The sequence below is a fragment of the Cajanus cajan genome, chromosome 10 (assembly GCF_000230855.2).
Source record: "Cajanus cajan strain Asha chromosome 10, NIPB_CcT2T_4, whole genome shotgun sequence".
Taxonomy (NCBI): domain Eukaryota; kingdom Viridiplantae; phylum Streptophyta; class Magnoliopsida; order Fabales; family Fabaceae; genus Cajanus; species Cajanus cajan.
This window is the reverse complement of record NC_138526.1, coordinates 417,222-434,703: the sequence shown is the minus strand read 5'-3', so window position 1 is coordinate 434,703 and position 17,482 is coordinate 417,222. Positions and strand designations below refer to the sequence as shown.

The window sequence follows — 17,482 nt, the reverse complement described above, 5'->3', positions numbered from 1 at the left end:
GTCGCAATCAAAAATACTCTTTTATCCTTATAGGAGACAACTCGAGAAAAATATTTATACATTTTTATCAAAGAAAAAAATAGCCTTAATTATCAATTATGTGAAATCCTTTTAAACAATTTTGGTGACTATACTTTTGTTGTATGTGTTAAACATAAATTAGTTAAATTTTTAATATATTTTTTTTTGGTTGGAGATGCAAAATTATGTTTTTGTTTCATTCTTAACTTAAAAATGTTAGTAACTTACATCTGTTTAAATTATGTATTGATTGAATTATTTCATCTTCCAAAATTTGTGATTGTTAATTACATACAAAATTGCATAATTTAACTATCACACTAGTATGTGATCAATATCTATCATTCAATTGATAAATATTGTTTGAGATAATACATCATGTAAATTTCGAAGAATAACTTAAATTTTACTATTTAAAATAAGAGTTAATCACCTATACACTGCCAGTATAAAGTTTTTTACATTGGCAGTCAATCAGAGCCTAGTGCCTTTTTTATTTTAATTTAATTAAATAAGCAGATGAAAAGACATTATTAACGGTTCTGATTGACTGCCAATGTAAAAAAATTTTACACTGACAGTGTATCGGTGATTAACTCTTAAAATAATACAAGTAGATAGCATTCAAGTAAATGTAATTATTGACTTGTGTACTCCATACTTGATATAGATTACTTCTTTTAAGTAGTTTGATATACAACCTTTTTTCTCATTGATGGGTTAGCCAACAATAAGATAGATTAGATTGTCTATTTCATCCGCTATTTGATTTTCAAACTTAAATATAGTAATCTCTTAAAAAAAATTAAAAGACATGTGCTATTAAATGTATATAATAAGAAAAAAATCAATAATATGATAAAATTTAACATATACTTTATAAAATTTATAAATCAAATGAAAGGATAATAATGAATGTAAGGAATCAAAATTTAAATTTTTTCCTTAATATAAAGATATCATAGAACATAAAGATAATTTATTAATTCATGGGTAACACAATAACTTTTTCAAATAATTTTGATTGTCTACAATTTATCTTTTACTTACATAAACAATAACGATCTCTTAGTGAAATGTCACTCCCTTTAAATCATTGATACATTCTTTTATTATCTTCCAAAATATGATCGTGATTATACTTAGGGTTTCCATTTGCAAAACATAATATGTATTTTTAAATTAAATACAAAATAAATAAAAAAATCAACATGCATTAGAAATGATTTTCAAATGAAACAATAGATAACCACCAAATAGATTATATGCAAAAACATATCATGTATCCATGACCTTCCAATATTAACATAAATAAAATGGAAGACCAACATGTAACATCCCAAAATATTACTAATTACAATATATTAAATAATAGTTATTTAAGTAGAACTCCTTAATGTGTCAAAACACAAAGGAATTGAATAATAAGAACCTAGACTAAAATAAATAGGATTTTCAATCTTTAATTAAGTTAATATAGATTAATTGAACTAGTGTAAGGAAGACTCTTTGAAGTTAAGTAGAAGTGGTTTAAGAGTTAACACTTAGTAGAGACCTAAATTAAGGCACATAAGTAATAGATTAATTAGTCATGAAGTCTTAGAACTTATTAACTAATAATCTAGCTAACTGAATTAAATTAAGCACTAAAATAATATAAAAAAGTTAACTAGTAACACTTAGTCAAGATCAATTAGTGTAAATAAGGTTTAACTTAATTATGAAAAAGAAACTTGAACTAATCTCTAATTTAATTTATTTCTTAGTTTATAAACAATATCAAAATTAGATTAGAAAGTCAACAAGAGTCAAAGGAAGGGATTTAGTCAATTTTGACATGCAAGTAAATTTTAAGAACTTTATTAAGTAAGCTTAAAAGAAAATTAAGAGTACCTAGGACGTGATTAATATTTATAGGGCTTAATTAACACTTAAATTAAGTTAATTAAAAATATGATTAAACTAATTATAGATTTAACTCATTAAAGATTAATTTTAAAGCTAAATTACTCTAGAATTAGTGTCTAAAACTAGACTAAACCTAAACTTAATTAAGAAACCTAATTAAGTGTGTGTGTGTTTTGTCCTATGTATAAATAGATAATGAATACCTTCTACCTTCATTATTTTGTGCAGCCACCACCCTTTAGAGAGAGAAGCTCTCATTTTCTGAGAAGGTGATTGTTGTGCAACAACAATTACCAATTTGATTGTCCAAAGGTGTCACTTTCTGATTGTGTTAGTTGTCCCTCCAGTAGTGAACCCACTAGCAATGGTGTTGATCACTCCACAAAGTTGAGAACTTAGGGGGCTCTCTTGCTGATGTATTCGCTTGATACTCAATCAAGCTCTACCAGTTTGCTCGCAATGTGTTTCCCACGCTCATATCTTTGATCTCATTTGTGGGACCTAGTATCATTTTTTTGTACAAACTTACGTAAATGTCTAGCTTGGATTAATTTTTCTATCTTATTTTTTAAGGCGATACATTCCTTAGTGGTGTGACCAAAATTACAATGATACTGACGATGCTTACTTTAATCTACCTTTTGAGGGGGGTAGGAACAAACTTAACAAGTGGTATTAAGTCACTACTTAAGGCTTCATCAAGTATTTAGGAACAACTATCATTCAAAGGGGGTATATTGAAAGTACCCACATTGTTTGTGTTCTCAGGTATGTCAGGACCGATCTCTATCCCTCTTATCTCCCTGAAATTTTGCCTTCCCCTTTTCCTATTCCTCACCAGAACCCTCTTAGAACTTAACAAGTTCTTCCACCTATATATATATAGTTCGTGGCTCTCCAATGAAGCTCTTCCACGGATAAAGCCAACTTCTTGTATAAATTATATAAGAAGGAACCCAACTTCAAAGCTGTTAACATCTAATGCAAAGCGATCTCCTCGACCAGATTAGAAATTTCAAAAGCAACTTTTCAAACCTATACATTAAGGCCTTGAGAGATTCATCCTTACCTTGTTTGATGTTGATAAGGGCAACCTAAGTCATAACAAGAGAGCCAAACTGTGTGGTAAACTTAGAGACGAGCACTCAGAAAGAATTGATTAAATAGGGAGATCAATTAACCACCTTAGATCTGCTACTTTTAGAGAGGTGGAAAATAGTCAACACATGACGACATCCGTGTTGGTGAGCATGCTAACTTGAAAAACATACAAGTTAATGTGATTGTTGGGATCAAAGGTCCTATCATACTTGTCAAGCCCCAAATTCTTCCATCCCCTTAGAAGGGAAACCTCCATGATGTCATTAGTGAATGGGTGCTTCTAAAACTTTTTAAAGAACAACAACAAAATAAGGTGTTGATGTCCCAATTTGCCGTGAGATGGATGTTGAAGCTGTGGTTTGCCTGGATGTTTGAGAAAGTTGAATCTTTATGGATGGTGGAAGTTGAGTTGACGACATTCGTGAAGAAAGGATGGAATCCTTTGAAAAGTCAAAAGAATTTGGCTACCTTGTAAGGTCATAATCAAGGGGTTTCATATTTGCCTGCGATTACTTGATCAGTTACCATAACTTGGTATTTTGTTGTCAAAGGAGAGTCATTTCCTCTTCGTGTTGCTTCTATTGCTGTTCACTTTTTGTTTTCCATTGATGTAGTTCTTGTTGCAACTCTATCAACATTTGAGTGTTGTCCAACATTCCATAATTCCTGCTTGGTGATCCTCATGTTCCAACCATTGTCTTAATTTAATAGAGTTCATACGAAAAAATTTTCTACATCCCACGATGGAGCCAAATGTTTTTGTCAAAAAATAGATGCAAGAAGTCTTCAGTTGAAGGTCTTCTATCCTCGACTTCTCAATCCTCAACCTCTAGGTATCAGGATGGTTTGTACCTGTAAAAAGGACTCTAATACCAAAATTAGCAAGTAATCAAAGTGATTGAGTGTATTGTGTATATGTTACATACTTCATGAAGGTTTGATGCATGTATATTTATATGTAAAGCAATGTTATCAATGAAGATTTGGTTATTAAGTGTATTCAAGAGTCTTTAATGCCTTATAATGACCAAATGTTACTCTTTGCAATGATTACAAGGGCATGGTCAGGTTGAATAGTTTCTGACCATACAAATTATTATCTGGTATCATTTTGGGGTCGATAACCAATCACATATTAGATCATTCAAGTACTTTCCTATAAACAAGGTCGACCATATCTCGACCTCTCAGACACAATAAAATATACTATTTCATAAACTAATTTCATAGAACTTTCCAATGATATAAAATTTTTAAAATATTATTTTTCATTTTAAAAAACATTTTATAATCTAAATGGTTCTTCAAAGCTAACCAATAAAATTATATTTTAACAAGTTTCATCAAAAATTATTTTGATTAATTTCTTAACAAATTAATTTTAAAGTGTTTTATTAAAATTATTTTGTAGAGTATTTATTACTAAGCTATTTTTTTTTTTACTTATTTACATTTAGGGGGGTGTATTGGATAAGGATTTTAAAGGACTTTTTTAGTTAAAAAAAATCCTGTGGATTTTAAAAGACTTTGCAGGATTTTCATGACTTTTAAGATTTTGCAGGATTCTACAAGACTTAAAATCAGGATTTTAATGGATTCTGCAAGACTTTTAAATCAGGATTTTAATGGATTCTGTGGGATTTTGTGGATTTTGTAGAATTTTCGTGGATTTTTTACATTTGATAAGATTTCAAAAAAAAATTTCATACATTCAAATTTAAGAAGAGTCAAAGACAAAAATAATAAAAAAACAATAATGTCTACATAAATAATAATAATAATAATAATTCTCCATAATATTTTATCCTCTTAAAAGCATTCACCCACATATATATTCATAGCTATACTAGTCCTCCAAGCATTAGCATCTTTTCGCTCTTGCTCATGGGTTTGAATAATAGGCTCAAAAGTATAATTTTCATTAACGGGTAACATTGAAGATGAAGGTTCATCTACCGCTTTAATTGAAAATTCATCGAAATGACATTCTTTACGTAGAAAGTTATATAGTGTTGCACATACTAACATAAGTTCTACTTGTGTCTTAAATAAAAATGGAGGTGCTGACTTAAAAATTGTGAACCTTGATTTAAAAATACCAAATATTCTCTCAATCACATTCCTTAAAGACGCATGACGAAGATTGAACAATTCTTTCTCATTTTCAGGGTCATTACCCTGACCTGCAAAATCTTGTAGATGATATCTTACACATCGAAATTGAGCTAAAAATTGGCGTCGATTAGGAAATCCACAATCCACCAAAAAATATTTACCTAATTACATATGCAATATATATAATATTAGTATAATAATAATTATAATTATAATTATAATTATTATTTAAAGAATAAGAATTTAGATATAGAGAATATATATATATATATATATATATATATATATTATTTTAGTTATATATTTTTAACGATATTTATAAATGTAAATTATTCTAACAAATATTTTAACAATATTTTATTTTTTTAAAAATAAACTAATGAAGGCATAAATCCTAAACCCTAAAAAATTAGATACTGCAATGTCTTATGTTAATTTTCTTTTTTTTTAGATACAAAAAAGTCATAATTTCACAATATAAAAATAAAAAGAAAAATTCATAGTAAAAAAAAAATAATTGTTGAGTCATAAAAGGAGGAGGGATAAGAGTATCAAACTTAAGAGAAGGAGAGAGATCGCAGTTTTTATACTGAGAGGGTTCTTCCCCAACTAAGATCCATTTTCATCTCATTCTAGTCACAGAAACCCTAACAAATTCATCTTTTATATATATATATATTGTAGAGATTATGATATCAATTTCATCTTTCACATTTTTCTTTTCTTGACGTGTGTTATAAAAAAAATTACCACTTAAAAGTTGAAATTTCAAGCATTTTTTTGTGTTATATAAAAGGAACAAATTCAACTACATATAATAAATAAAGTAAGTCAATTAAAAAGAACGAACAGAAAAATAGAGCAAGTCAATGACACTATCATTTACATATCAGAGTTTCACAAAATAGGGGAATGGGATGAGAACAGTATTACAATATTATATATGAGCAATGAACAATAGTGTAGTATTATTAGCACAGAAAAAATGGAGAAGATAAAAGCAAAGGAAAAAAAATGAAAAACTCTCTTGAAAATTCTTGAAAAGTCACTTCAAACAATCATTCAAAATCCGATGGGTTTGGATGGGATTGTTTTATGAATTTGGTATTTATAGATAACACTAGAAAGTCCTTCAATATCCCTCTCACACAACAATCCTTTAAAATTCTTATATTTTGAATACCAATAGATTGTTTTTAAGTTGTAAAAAATCTCAAATGAATACCAATGGATTTTAATGGACTCTTTAAAAAATCTTGAAAATCCAGATTGAATACCACTGGATTGTTTTTAAGTGACATAAAATCCTGATTGAATACCAATGGACTTTTTTACTCAAAAAAAAGTCTTTTAAAATCCTACGAAATCCTAAACCAATACACCCCCTTAATTTTTATTAAAATGATTTCTCTTACAAATTTTGATACTATTTTATCTTGACACTAATATATCTTGAACAATCATTAAGAATAAAGATACACTAAGATAATCAATAATCATAATAATTAAGATTGATGAATTCTCTATAAAGAGATTCTTATGACAATATCATAAAAAATATAACGATGTAAGAGATGTGTGATGATATAATACCCTACCTTAAAAGTTATAACTTTATAAAGTTGAAAATAATAACTCATAAGAGACCTTCAGAATAAAATATTGAGTAGTAAAGAAAACAACAATTAAAATAGACATTATATTAAAATTTCAACTTGACTAAACAATTTTGATAACTATTCCAATATCTTTCTTGATACAAAATTTCATCCAATTTGAATAGAAAAGTGTCCATCGATATATTGAGCAACAGTGGATATTATTATAATTGTAATTACATTATTTATATTGTATTTCTCATAAGACTATTAATTTGATATTATTTTACGATAAACTTGTTGAATTTATTGTTACGTTGATAACACTTAATTGATATAGGTACCTACGTAATAAAAATTAATTTTTGTTGTGTTTGTAAAATGGTCACCTCCCATTTGTTTCAATTTACAATACACAACGATAACTACTTATTTTAATTAATATTATATAAGGAAAATTAGTTTTCGTTTTGTATTATAGATAAAAAAATATGACGAAAATTTGTTTCCAGGTTTAGTTAACTTTTTCTTCTCTTTATATTTTCATAAACTTTATTTTTTTTCATATACTTAACAATTTTTTATTTTGATTATTATACATATTATTTTTTTTAACTTCAATTGATGCATAAATTTTCATTCTTGGTCCTATTTTATAGTTATATAAACTTTTTTTTCTTCTTAATTTTTATAAAAATAGACAAAAAAAATTAAAAGGAAAGAAAAATAATATGTGTAAAAACTAAAATGAAATGATTTTAATGATAAAAACTAAAAAATAAAGTTTATGAAATTATAAGAATCAAGAGAGTAATTAAACCTTATTTATATATCGATAAAAAACTAATTTTATATAATTAAGAGCTAGTTTTATATAATTAAAGAGTATTTTGACTTTTGAGAATCTCTTTAAATATAAGTTAGAAGTTTTTTTTAAATTTTTTCAACTGAAAATAATAAATATTTTTTAATAAATATTTTTTCAAAAACATTTATAAATTTGGATCCAAGCAAACTTAATTTTATATTAGAAAAGTATTTTTTGTTAAAAGAATAGGGGCAGTGGGAAGAGTGAAATATAGAGGGTGCAACTAGCAGCTTCCATTTTGATGATGAGTTTGGACTAGCCCTAACCCAACTTGAATGGGCTTTATTGGGCGGACACATTAGAGGAAGAGGGTATAGTTGAGCACACAAATGGTGGTGTGATAAATCTATCGTATCGCAAGCAAAGGGAAAGAGAGAAAGCACTTGCGTTGCTCCAAACTCAACACACAGACACAGAGAGAGAGAGAGAATGGCCGAATACGACGAGAGATACGAAGGGAACGGAGAAGAAGAAGAGCTTCACAATTCCCATCCTCATCCTCATCCTCATCCTGATTCCTCTCCTCAACCCAATCACGACGATCTCATCGATTCCAAATCTCACGTAACGCTCTTTTTCTTCTTCTTTTCCTTTCTCCCTCACCAGTCGATTTCTCTCTCTCTCTCTCTATGTTTATCTCTGCGCCGTTACATTTTGATGTGCAATTAGGGTTTTTCATGCATTCTCTCTTTCTCTAAGCTGGGTTTCGGCTCAGGGTTCTTCTGTTTCCCCTCTTTTTTTATCTCAACTCAACAATTCATATCTGTGTCTTTTCTTTCCACTGTTGCTTGCAGAACTATTTAGCGGTGTGTAGGTTACGGGGAGATTTGGGTTTAGGCTTTGTTTTGTGTTTTCCCCCCTTCTGTTATCACTGTTTAACTGTGTAATTAGAGATTTTTAGATTCTGGTTTGGTATGTGCTTTGTGTACTATGCTCTGTCTTCTATCGCAAAGTTATCACTAAAACCTTGATGCTTTATTATGTGGTTTTCTCACATGCTACTTTTAAATTAATGTAAATTAAAAATTGGGAACATTGGATTTGGTTGCTTTTCAGGGATTTTATGTGCGATTGTTATGTATTCTTTGCAGGTTTGTTTGTAATTGTGGCTTGTGTTTGCCTATTGTTTGATTCTTGTACGCTCACCGTCATGCTGAGTGTGAACAAGCATATCTGTTGCAACTATGTTTTTTTTTTTTTTTGCCTGACTTTAATGTGCATCGTTATTGTTATCAAGTTTGAATGTTAGGGGTTTGTTTATTCCCTGTTAATCTTTTGATTATCTTTTGGCAGCATGGATCTCGCGATTATGACAGAGAGTCTTCTAGAAGCAGAGATAAGGAACGGGAGAAAGGGAGAGACCGGGAGAGGAAAAGGGAAAAGGGGAGGGACAGGGAAAGGGAGAGAAGTAGGGATAGGGATTCAGAGAGAAGCAGGGAGAAGGATAGAGATAGGGAGAAAAGCAAAGACAGGGAGAGGGAGCGAGAGCGTGATGGTGAGAAGGAAAGAGACCGTGACAGGGATCGCCATCATAGAGATCGACACAGGGAACGCAGTGAGAGAAGGGAAAGGACAAGGGATAGAGATGATGATGATTATTACAGAAGCCGTGACTATGACAGGTAAAAGTGTATTTGGGATCTTAATGCCTTGTTTCTGAGCTGGAGCTTGAGGGTTTTCACCAGCATCAGTTTTTCTGTTGATATTCTTATTACATGCAATGTATTGTCTTGTATCTGAATTGACACTTGTGTTTCCAAAACCTTTGTAACTTTTTTATGTCAATCAGTTGTTTTCTATTCATATTTATATTCTTTTTTCAATTGTTATGTGACATTATTTAATAGTACAGACGAAGGGATTATGATAGAGAGGACAGGCACAGGCGCAGGTCTCGGTCTCGGTCTGCTTCCCAGTCAGGGGGTCGATCTGAGCATAGATCAAGGTCACGTTCACGCTCAAAGAGGTAAATCTTGGAAAGAACCTTAACATACAATAAATAGACGTCTGCTAAATATCATGCATTTGACTGCCATTTGAGAATTCTGTTATGTTTGTAAAATAAAAAAAAGTTGGATGTGCAAGTGGAAGTAGTATAATGTTGTGAATGCATGTGGAAGAACGAAATAATTTAGATTGATAACTAATAAAAAGCCATTTTATTCCAGTTCAGAACTTCAGATACATCCTTAACAAATTAAATTTGACGAAATAGTACAATTACATGACCTTAATATGGCCAAATGATAGGCACCTCATATTTTTTCAAAAATAGGTGGCAGGACACCCTTTGCTGCTTGTTAATCATTTGAAAACCTCCTGTTTTAAGAATTGTGTTGAATGTGGTCGAGTTTATTGTTGATTGATACTTGGCTTGAAAATAGCACCCATTGTTGAAATAGCTAATTTTTTACTTACAGCAAAAGGACTAGTGGTTTTGATATGGCTCCTCCTGCCTCTGCTATGTTGGCTGGTGCTTCTGCTGTCACAGGTACATTTAGTCATGTATATATTATTAAAATTTTAATCTTAACTGCCTTTTCTCATTGTTTGTCTTTGTCCTAGTATGGAAAATTCATATCAAATTGCATGGTGTTAACTTGGTAAGCTTTGTTCAGTTACTATCTGAGTACATAGCCTTTGAGGAATGGTTTCCCATGGTGTGCAATTTTGTCTTTCTTTTTACTTAGTGATATAATTCTGGAACTAAAAGATGCTTTGGTTTTTTGTCTTGTGTTTGGTGTTTGTTTGTTTTGTTTCTATGTCTTGTCATATGTTCTAAGAAGGCAATGTTGGGCTACTAGCCCCACTGTGCTGACAATGGGCGTGAGCCGACATCTGTAGCTTTTATGTCCACGGAGGAATCAATGCACCTGTTTTTGGTGGGTCTTGTTCGTCTTCAACTGGAAACATTACCTACTTTGGTAGACACAAATATTATCTCTAAAGCTCGTTTACAATGCTCCTTTAATCTTATTGATACAATATATGCAATGAGGTTAAATTATGCTTAAGCTCGTACCAATCGGAGCAAAAGGAGTCATTTGATTCTTATGTACTAGGATTGCTAAAAATGTAAATAATGAGTTTGTTCTGATTACTGAGGTGCAAATTATTTTCAGGTCAGATCACTGGGGCAAATCCTGCAATTCCTGGAATGTTTCCAAATATGTTTCCATTGGCTACAAGTCAGGTATTAATTGTTTCTTTTTTCCCAGTTCTGGTTATGCAGTGTGATATTTTTATTAATTTCACTATTCTTGTTTCTTTCTTTTTTAAGTTGCAGCCATTTAGTGCTCTTCCTGTCATGCCAGTTCAGGCTATGACACAACAGGTAAATATGCTTTTTTCAGTGTAATGAGATACTTTATTTTCCTTTTAGCATTTCCCTGATTATTGCTTGTCTTTGATGTACCCATTTTACAGGCTACACGACATGCTAGGCGGGTGTATGTTGGGGGCCTCCCTCCTACAGCTAATGAGCAGGTAATGTATAATATCAGAATTTCTAACCTGGAATAGTGGGCTTGGTTTGGCTATCTGCTACATGTCTTGTTTGCCAAATAATTTTACTTGTTTCATCATTTGATTGAGCTTGTTGAGTCTCATCAAATAATCTTTAGATACTCTCCACTTCTGATGCTTCTAATTTTTGTCAAATGAGGAAAGGATGCTTGTGTCCCGGTCCCACTATATGTAGCTGTTAATGCCATAATCGATGGAAAACTAATTGGATATGTATTCTTAGCCTGTTGTTTTTGACATTTGGCTTTTTTAACCTTTGTGTTCCTGATCTTGTTATACTGCAGTCGGTTGCAACTTTCTTCAGTCAAGTTATGGCTAAGATTGGGGGAAATACTGCTGGCCCAGGTACATAATAAACCTGAATGAATTGTGACATTTTTCTGACTCTATAATCTGCCTAATTGATTTAATTTGTGTGCAGGTGATGCAGTGGTCAATGTTTACATTAATCATGACAAGAAGTTTGCCTTTGTGGAGATGAGGTCTGTTGAGGAAGCTAGCAATGCTATGGCTTTGGATGGGATTATTTTTGAGGTGGCCTTTTAACTGGAATGCAAAACTTGGTTTCCTTTTTCATTTTCTTATGCAAGTATATCCATTGGTGATAATCCAATTTTCTTTTTTAATTCAGGGGGCACCTGTCAAGGTCAGGAGACCTACTGATTATAATCCTTCCTTAGCTGCTACCCTAGGTCCAAGCCAACCTAACCCAAACCTTAATTTGGCTGCTGTTGGCTTAACACCTGGGTCGGCTGGTGGACTTGATGGTCCTGATCGGATTTTTGTTGGTGGACTTCCTTATTACTTTACTGAAACACAGATCAGAGAGCTTTTAGAGACTTTTGGTCCTCTACGCGGTTTTGATCTAGTGAAAGATAGGGAGACGGGTAACTCAAAGGGTTATGCATTTTGTGTTTATCAGGATCTTGCAGTCACGGATATTGCATGTGCTGCTCTAAATGGGATAAAAATGGGAGATAAGACTCTTACAGTTAGACGAGCTAATCAAGGTGCAAACCCACAACAGCCTAAACCTGAGCAAGAGAGCATTTTAATGCACGCACAGCAACAAATTGCACTGCAGGTTTTATGGGATTGCCCCTTTGATTGTATTTGTTACCAAGATCATGGGTGCACATGTTTAAATTTCTAACTGCTATATACTTTTGATTTCTGTAGAAACTTATGTTGCAGCCAGCGTTAGTGGCAACGAAGGTGGTGTGTTTAACTCATGCAGTTTCTGCTGATGAGCTCAAAGATGATGAAGACTATGAAGAGATTCTTGACGATATGAGACAGGAGTGTTCCAAATTTGGTAATTTCTGATTTAGTTTGCTTGTCACACTGTAAACTATAACCCATTCATATTAATTTTCTGTGTTATTATTTGTTTTACAGCCATTTGTAGTCCAACATTCTCATAGAGAATCAGGCCTAAATTACAGACCGAAGCCTCTATAACCTTCTTTGTCCTCACATGCTCGTTCATTGCATGACTTTGAAAATTAATTTGCATAGTTCATCGTTTTTGTTTCCACTTTATGCAGGTACATTGGTAAATGTGGTGATCCCTCGTCCCCCGCCTGATGGTGAACCTGCCCCTGGAGTTGGAAAGGTGTGGTTCCGACCTATTTTGGAAATTCAGTCTTCCCTGCAATCATTTTTTTTTTTTGTCAATTATAGAAATTAAGCGTGCAGAATTTGTCATTTTTTTTTCATTCCCAATGCTGGGTTGATGTATTTGAGTAATGAAAATAATGTTAATGTGATTTCAAAAATTACTGTTGGAAAATGAATATTTATGTATAATTGTTTATCAAGGTGCTTTGCTTTTGGTTTATACATGCTATAAACTGTAACAATATTTTTTTTATTTGCAGGTGTTTTTGGAGTATGTTGATGTAGATGGTGCTACTAAGGCCCGTGCTGGATTGAATGGACGAAAATTTGGTGGAAATCAAGTAATAGCTGTTTTCTATCCAGAGAACAAATTTGCTCAGGGAGATTATGAAGGCTAATTGTGTTAATTTGGATTCTATCTTGAATAGAGGTTTCTTAGTAAGGATGATCTTATTGTATTATCATAAACTTGTAAGCTAGAGTTGTGGTCATAGTACAGAAACTGTTCTATTTTAGATGCTAGTAAGAAAGTCATGATGGATAATTTGTTAAATAGTTTTACCGGTCTACATGGATCTCTTTGGTCCCTTCAGAAATTATTTATTTGCTTGAGAGGTTTGTTTTGAAGGTGGACTTTATTAATCAAAAATTTAAGCGTGTTGCTAGTGATTCTCATTCTACATATTTTCCCATTATTCGATGTCACTAAGATAAACCATCAGTTTTTAAAAAGGAAATTACCATTTTCTATTTATTTTCTTAAATTTATTTAGTTACTATTATTTTGGTTATTAAACGTAAATTAGTATCATCATTGAAGTAGTATATTTTTTAAATTTTGGATTAATGTGATTGAGGTAGTATATTTTCTATGGTTTATTTAATTTTCTTTTTCTGACTTTCAGGTTTTAAAATGTTTCTCACGCAAATTAGTATCTAATTTAGTGCATATTTTATATATGTCATTGTAGTGCGACTGTTGGGCGGGCATTATCTTTGGATGTATTCCTAATAATCATAAAATTTAATCGGTTACAATTGAGAGGGGGATTATTTTAAATTGGTTTAAAGTTTATTCTTAACCTTCCCGGAAGAGCAACTTCAATGGTGCAATTTAGATAATTTAGTTATGTTTTGCTTTATAAATCGTGATGTTGTGCATGATAAATCCGAGTGAGAATTAAACTTTTTCTATTTAGCATTCTTATTTCTATCTTATTTGGTTCAATTGTATTTTTAGTTGTCTAAATTTGAGATAATTGTGTTTTTTGTCATTTAAATTTAAAATTTATGTTTTTAGTTCTTATAATTTCAAATAAATATTATTTTAATTCCTGCATATATTTTTTTCAGGCTTGCAAACTTAAAACATGTTTTTAGTTCTCAAAATATAAAAATTATATTTTATTTTTTTTAATATTAAAATGTCATTTTAGATTTTTAGTTCTTGTAATTTTAAAAATATTATTGTAATCTCTCATGATCACTTATAGTATAGTTGATAGTGATAAATTAAAATAATCTTGTAGTATTAATTAGTCTAATATGATATTTTCACAAAAAATACACTAATCATAACATATTTGATCGAGATAAATTAAGACAATTTATAGTATTATTAATAACATAATTAACATTGATAGATTAAGATAATTTTGTAGTATTAATTGGTTTAATGTAATATTTTTACTTACAATGGCATTAGAAAAAGAATTTTATATGATAGATTTGAGTAGAAGACTAAAATAATATATATATATATATATATATATATATATATATATTATTTTGGGGATTAAAAATGTGTTTTAAATTTTAGAGACCAAAAAAAACACACAACAAATTTGAAGTATTAAAAACATAATCAAGCTTTCTTATTTTTATTTACCTTTTGTTTTTTAGTGTTTCTAATCCATGATATCTAATGTTATCTTGATCATTGACTTGTGAGTAAAATTCACTAGCTTACATGGTTTTTTTGTTGTGAAAAACCCTTTCTTAGGTGAATTTTCAATCTGTGTGAATCCTCTTGGTGTGGAATTTTGAAGAGTTTAAATGGTGAAATGTGATTCGTCTTAACGAGTCTTTTCTTGTCAACTTGTCAATTCTTGATAATATGAGCTTTAAACAATTGTGAATTAAGATGAATGTCACCTTTTATTTTTAATATATGTTTTAAACTATAATAATTTTCTAAGAACTGGAAGATATTATAGAAGTGAACATTTTAGGGCTGAGCATGAGCTAGGTCCATCCTTATTCAAATCTCACTCAATTTTTTGATGAAACCATTTTTCTAAAATCCATATTTGACCTGACGAAGGTCCGAAAATATGAGAGAAGATTGAATTAATCCAACTTTGATACACTATATTATTTAATATTATGTATAGATAAATTGTAAATTAAAGGTAGTACAAAACTTAAATTAAGGTATATTTTTAATATATATTTTTTAAATAAATAATTTCATTATAAATATAATATCATGTTATAAAAATATTAATAACTAAATAATTTTTTTTATTGTTAATATACAATAATTCAATAAGAGAATACTATATATTAAACCAAGTTGGACGACTCAAAACGTATTTCAAGCTTGTCCTAGAAATGCATTAAGTTCAATTTCAAAGTCTAAAACTGTCTAAGTCAACCTTGGGTTGCACTGGGTGAAGCGATGCTCACCCCTAGTGTATAGGGCCATTTTCAAGAAGCTCAAGAAGAAAGAGAAAGACAATAAAGTTTTCTTCTTGATGGAATCAATAAGTGAGTTTTGTCAACTTTGAGAAGATAGCTTCATTAAATTTTGCTAAGGAGACATGGGTTATCTTGAACAAGTCACAAGAAGACTGATGGTTGTGGAAAATTTGGCTAAAATGAAGGTGATCAAAATATAGGAGGGCAAGGGAAATTCGATAAGAATATACAATGGTATACTTGTAAATAACAGGGTCACTTAACAGATGAGTGATAAATTAATAAAGGAAAACAAGTAAAGTACTCTAAAGATGAAATGTCATAAGGTGATAATGATGATTCTAATTAATATCATTTCCTTCCCACGATGAACACATCATATTGTACCAAATCTGATTATTAGTATTTGGATATTGAAGTTCAAACCACATAATTGAAAATAAAGGATGTTTCGTCAATTTTAAAAAAGAGTGAAAAACAATGGAGAAATTTGTTGATAATAGCACTACCAAAATTAAAGGGATGACCAAAGTTTTGATTCAAAGATAAATATATCAACCATTCATAACAATTCTTCTTTATGTGCCACAAATAAAGAACAATATCTTAAGTGTTAGTCCAATTATTGGAGAAAAATCATGTCAAGAATATGTAGCATAATATAATGAAAATGCATGACAACAAAATAAAATTGACTTTCGAAGGCTCCATTATCAAGAAAACAAAATCTTTAAAATTGAAATTCAATTAGTGAAAGTAATTATTTTGTTATTGTTGAATATTAATTAACCTTGACATTTAATAATTAATATCTAGGCATAAAAGTTTTAGAAGATTGAGTCTATCAATGACTTAAAATTTTCCCTTTTATAAAGCAACCAAAGGAGTTATGTGAAGAGTGACTCATAAGCAAATATACTAAAAATTCCATAAAAGTCCAATATTTTGGTGATAAAAGCATTAGCAAAAGGTGTCTACTTATATGTATGTGGTTCAATAGAGTCAGTTTCACTCGGAGGTAATTATTATTTCCTTTCCTTTGTTGATGACTTTAAAGGAAAGTTACGGGTCTATTTGGTTAAAAGTATTAAGACAATGACAGAGACGCAATGTGGTCAATCCATCAAACTCCTTTGAATAGATGGATGACAAGGGAGAGCTATTAGTGTTTGATTATCTACTGAGTATTTGATTATCTTTGTTTTGAATGCATATTAGATGAAATAAAAAAGAAGTTGGATGACAAGGGAGAGCTAATGGTGTTTCTTGTGTACCATTCAATTGTTGCATACCAATTATACAACCTTATTAACAAAATACTAATGTTGAGCATAGATGTTGTTAATGAGAGCAAAGGTTGAAGTTGGGAGACTACAATTGGAAATGGTAAAGTTATTATACTAATTTTGCTGGACATGTAATCTAAAATTTTTATAAAGATAGTTCAAATGCATCTAGAAAGACCATAGAGAACTAAAAACCACTCAAGAGATTTAAAAATTGTACATCTATTCTTGAATTTACAGTGAGTAAAGAAAGGGACATAATGCATTTAACTTTACTAACTACAATAGAACCAGTGTCTTTTGAGTAAACAATCAAGGAACCTAAATGGAAGGCAATAATGGAGGAAGTGTTGAATGTTATGGATAAGAACCCTACATAATAGTTAGTTTCATTCCTAGAAAAAAAAGGCATATTAGATAACGTGAAGGTAAAACCAATTGAAGAAGTTGCAAAATAAAAGGCCTGGTTGGTTGTAAAAGGGTTCTTACAAAAGGTTGGTTTGAATTACAATGAAGTGTTTTCCATCATGATCATAATTGAAACCATCATACTAGTGGTTGCTACAACTGATTTTGGAGGTATATCAACTTGATGTGAATTCAACCTTTCTAAATGGAGCCATTATATAAAGAGGTTTGTGTATGTCAACCTTTTGGTTTAGATGTATCAGAATGTGAAAACAAGGTAAATAAATTGAAGATGGATTTATATAGGCTAAAACAATCCCCATGGGTTTGAA

At 30.6% G+C, this 17,482-nt stretch overlaps 1 protein-coding gene across 7 annotated transcripts; it reads left to right on the top strand.

The window, feature by feature from the left end:
- The first annotated feature begins 7,939 nt into the window (after window positions 1-7,939).
- LOC109805819 (splicing factor U2af large subunit B) lies at window positions 7,940-13,425 on the top strand. 7 transcript variants are annotated; one of them, XM_020368034.3, is made up of 13 exons: window positions 7,942-8,175; window positions 8,905-9,233; window positions 9,464-9,577; window positions 10,032-10,102; window positions 10,734-10,804; window positions 10,892-10,945; window positions 11,038-11,097; window positions 11,421-11,481; window positions 11,558-11,670; window positions 11,768-12,220; window positions 12,316-12,451; window positions 12,684-12,751; window positions 13,017-13,425. In XM_020368034.3, the coding sequence occupies exons 1-13, from the start codon at window positions 8,041-8,043 to the stop codon at window positions 13,152-13,154; spliced, it is 1,803 nt and encodes a 600-aa protein (XP_020223623.1). In that variant the 5' UTR covers window positions 7,942-8,040; the 3' UTR covers window positions 13,155-13,425. The 7 variants fall into 7 exon arrangements, with proteins under 7 accessions (XP_020223625.1, XP_020223623.1, XP_020223624.1 ...); XM_020368035.3 differs by having other exon boundaries at window positions 7,943-8,175; window positions 10,898-10,945; XM_020368036.3 differs by lacking the exons at window positions 12,684-12,751; window positions 13,017-13,425 and adding an exon at window positions 12,535-12,677 and having other exon boundaries at window positions 7,940-8,175.
- The last annotated feature ends 4,057 nt before the right edge of the window (window positions 13,426-17,482 follow it).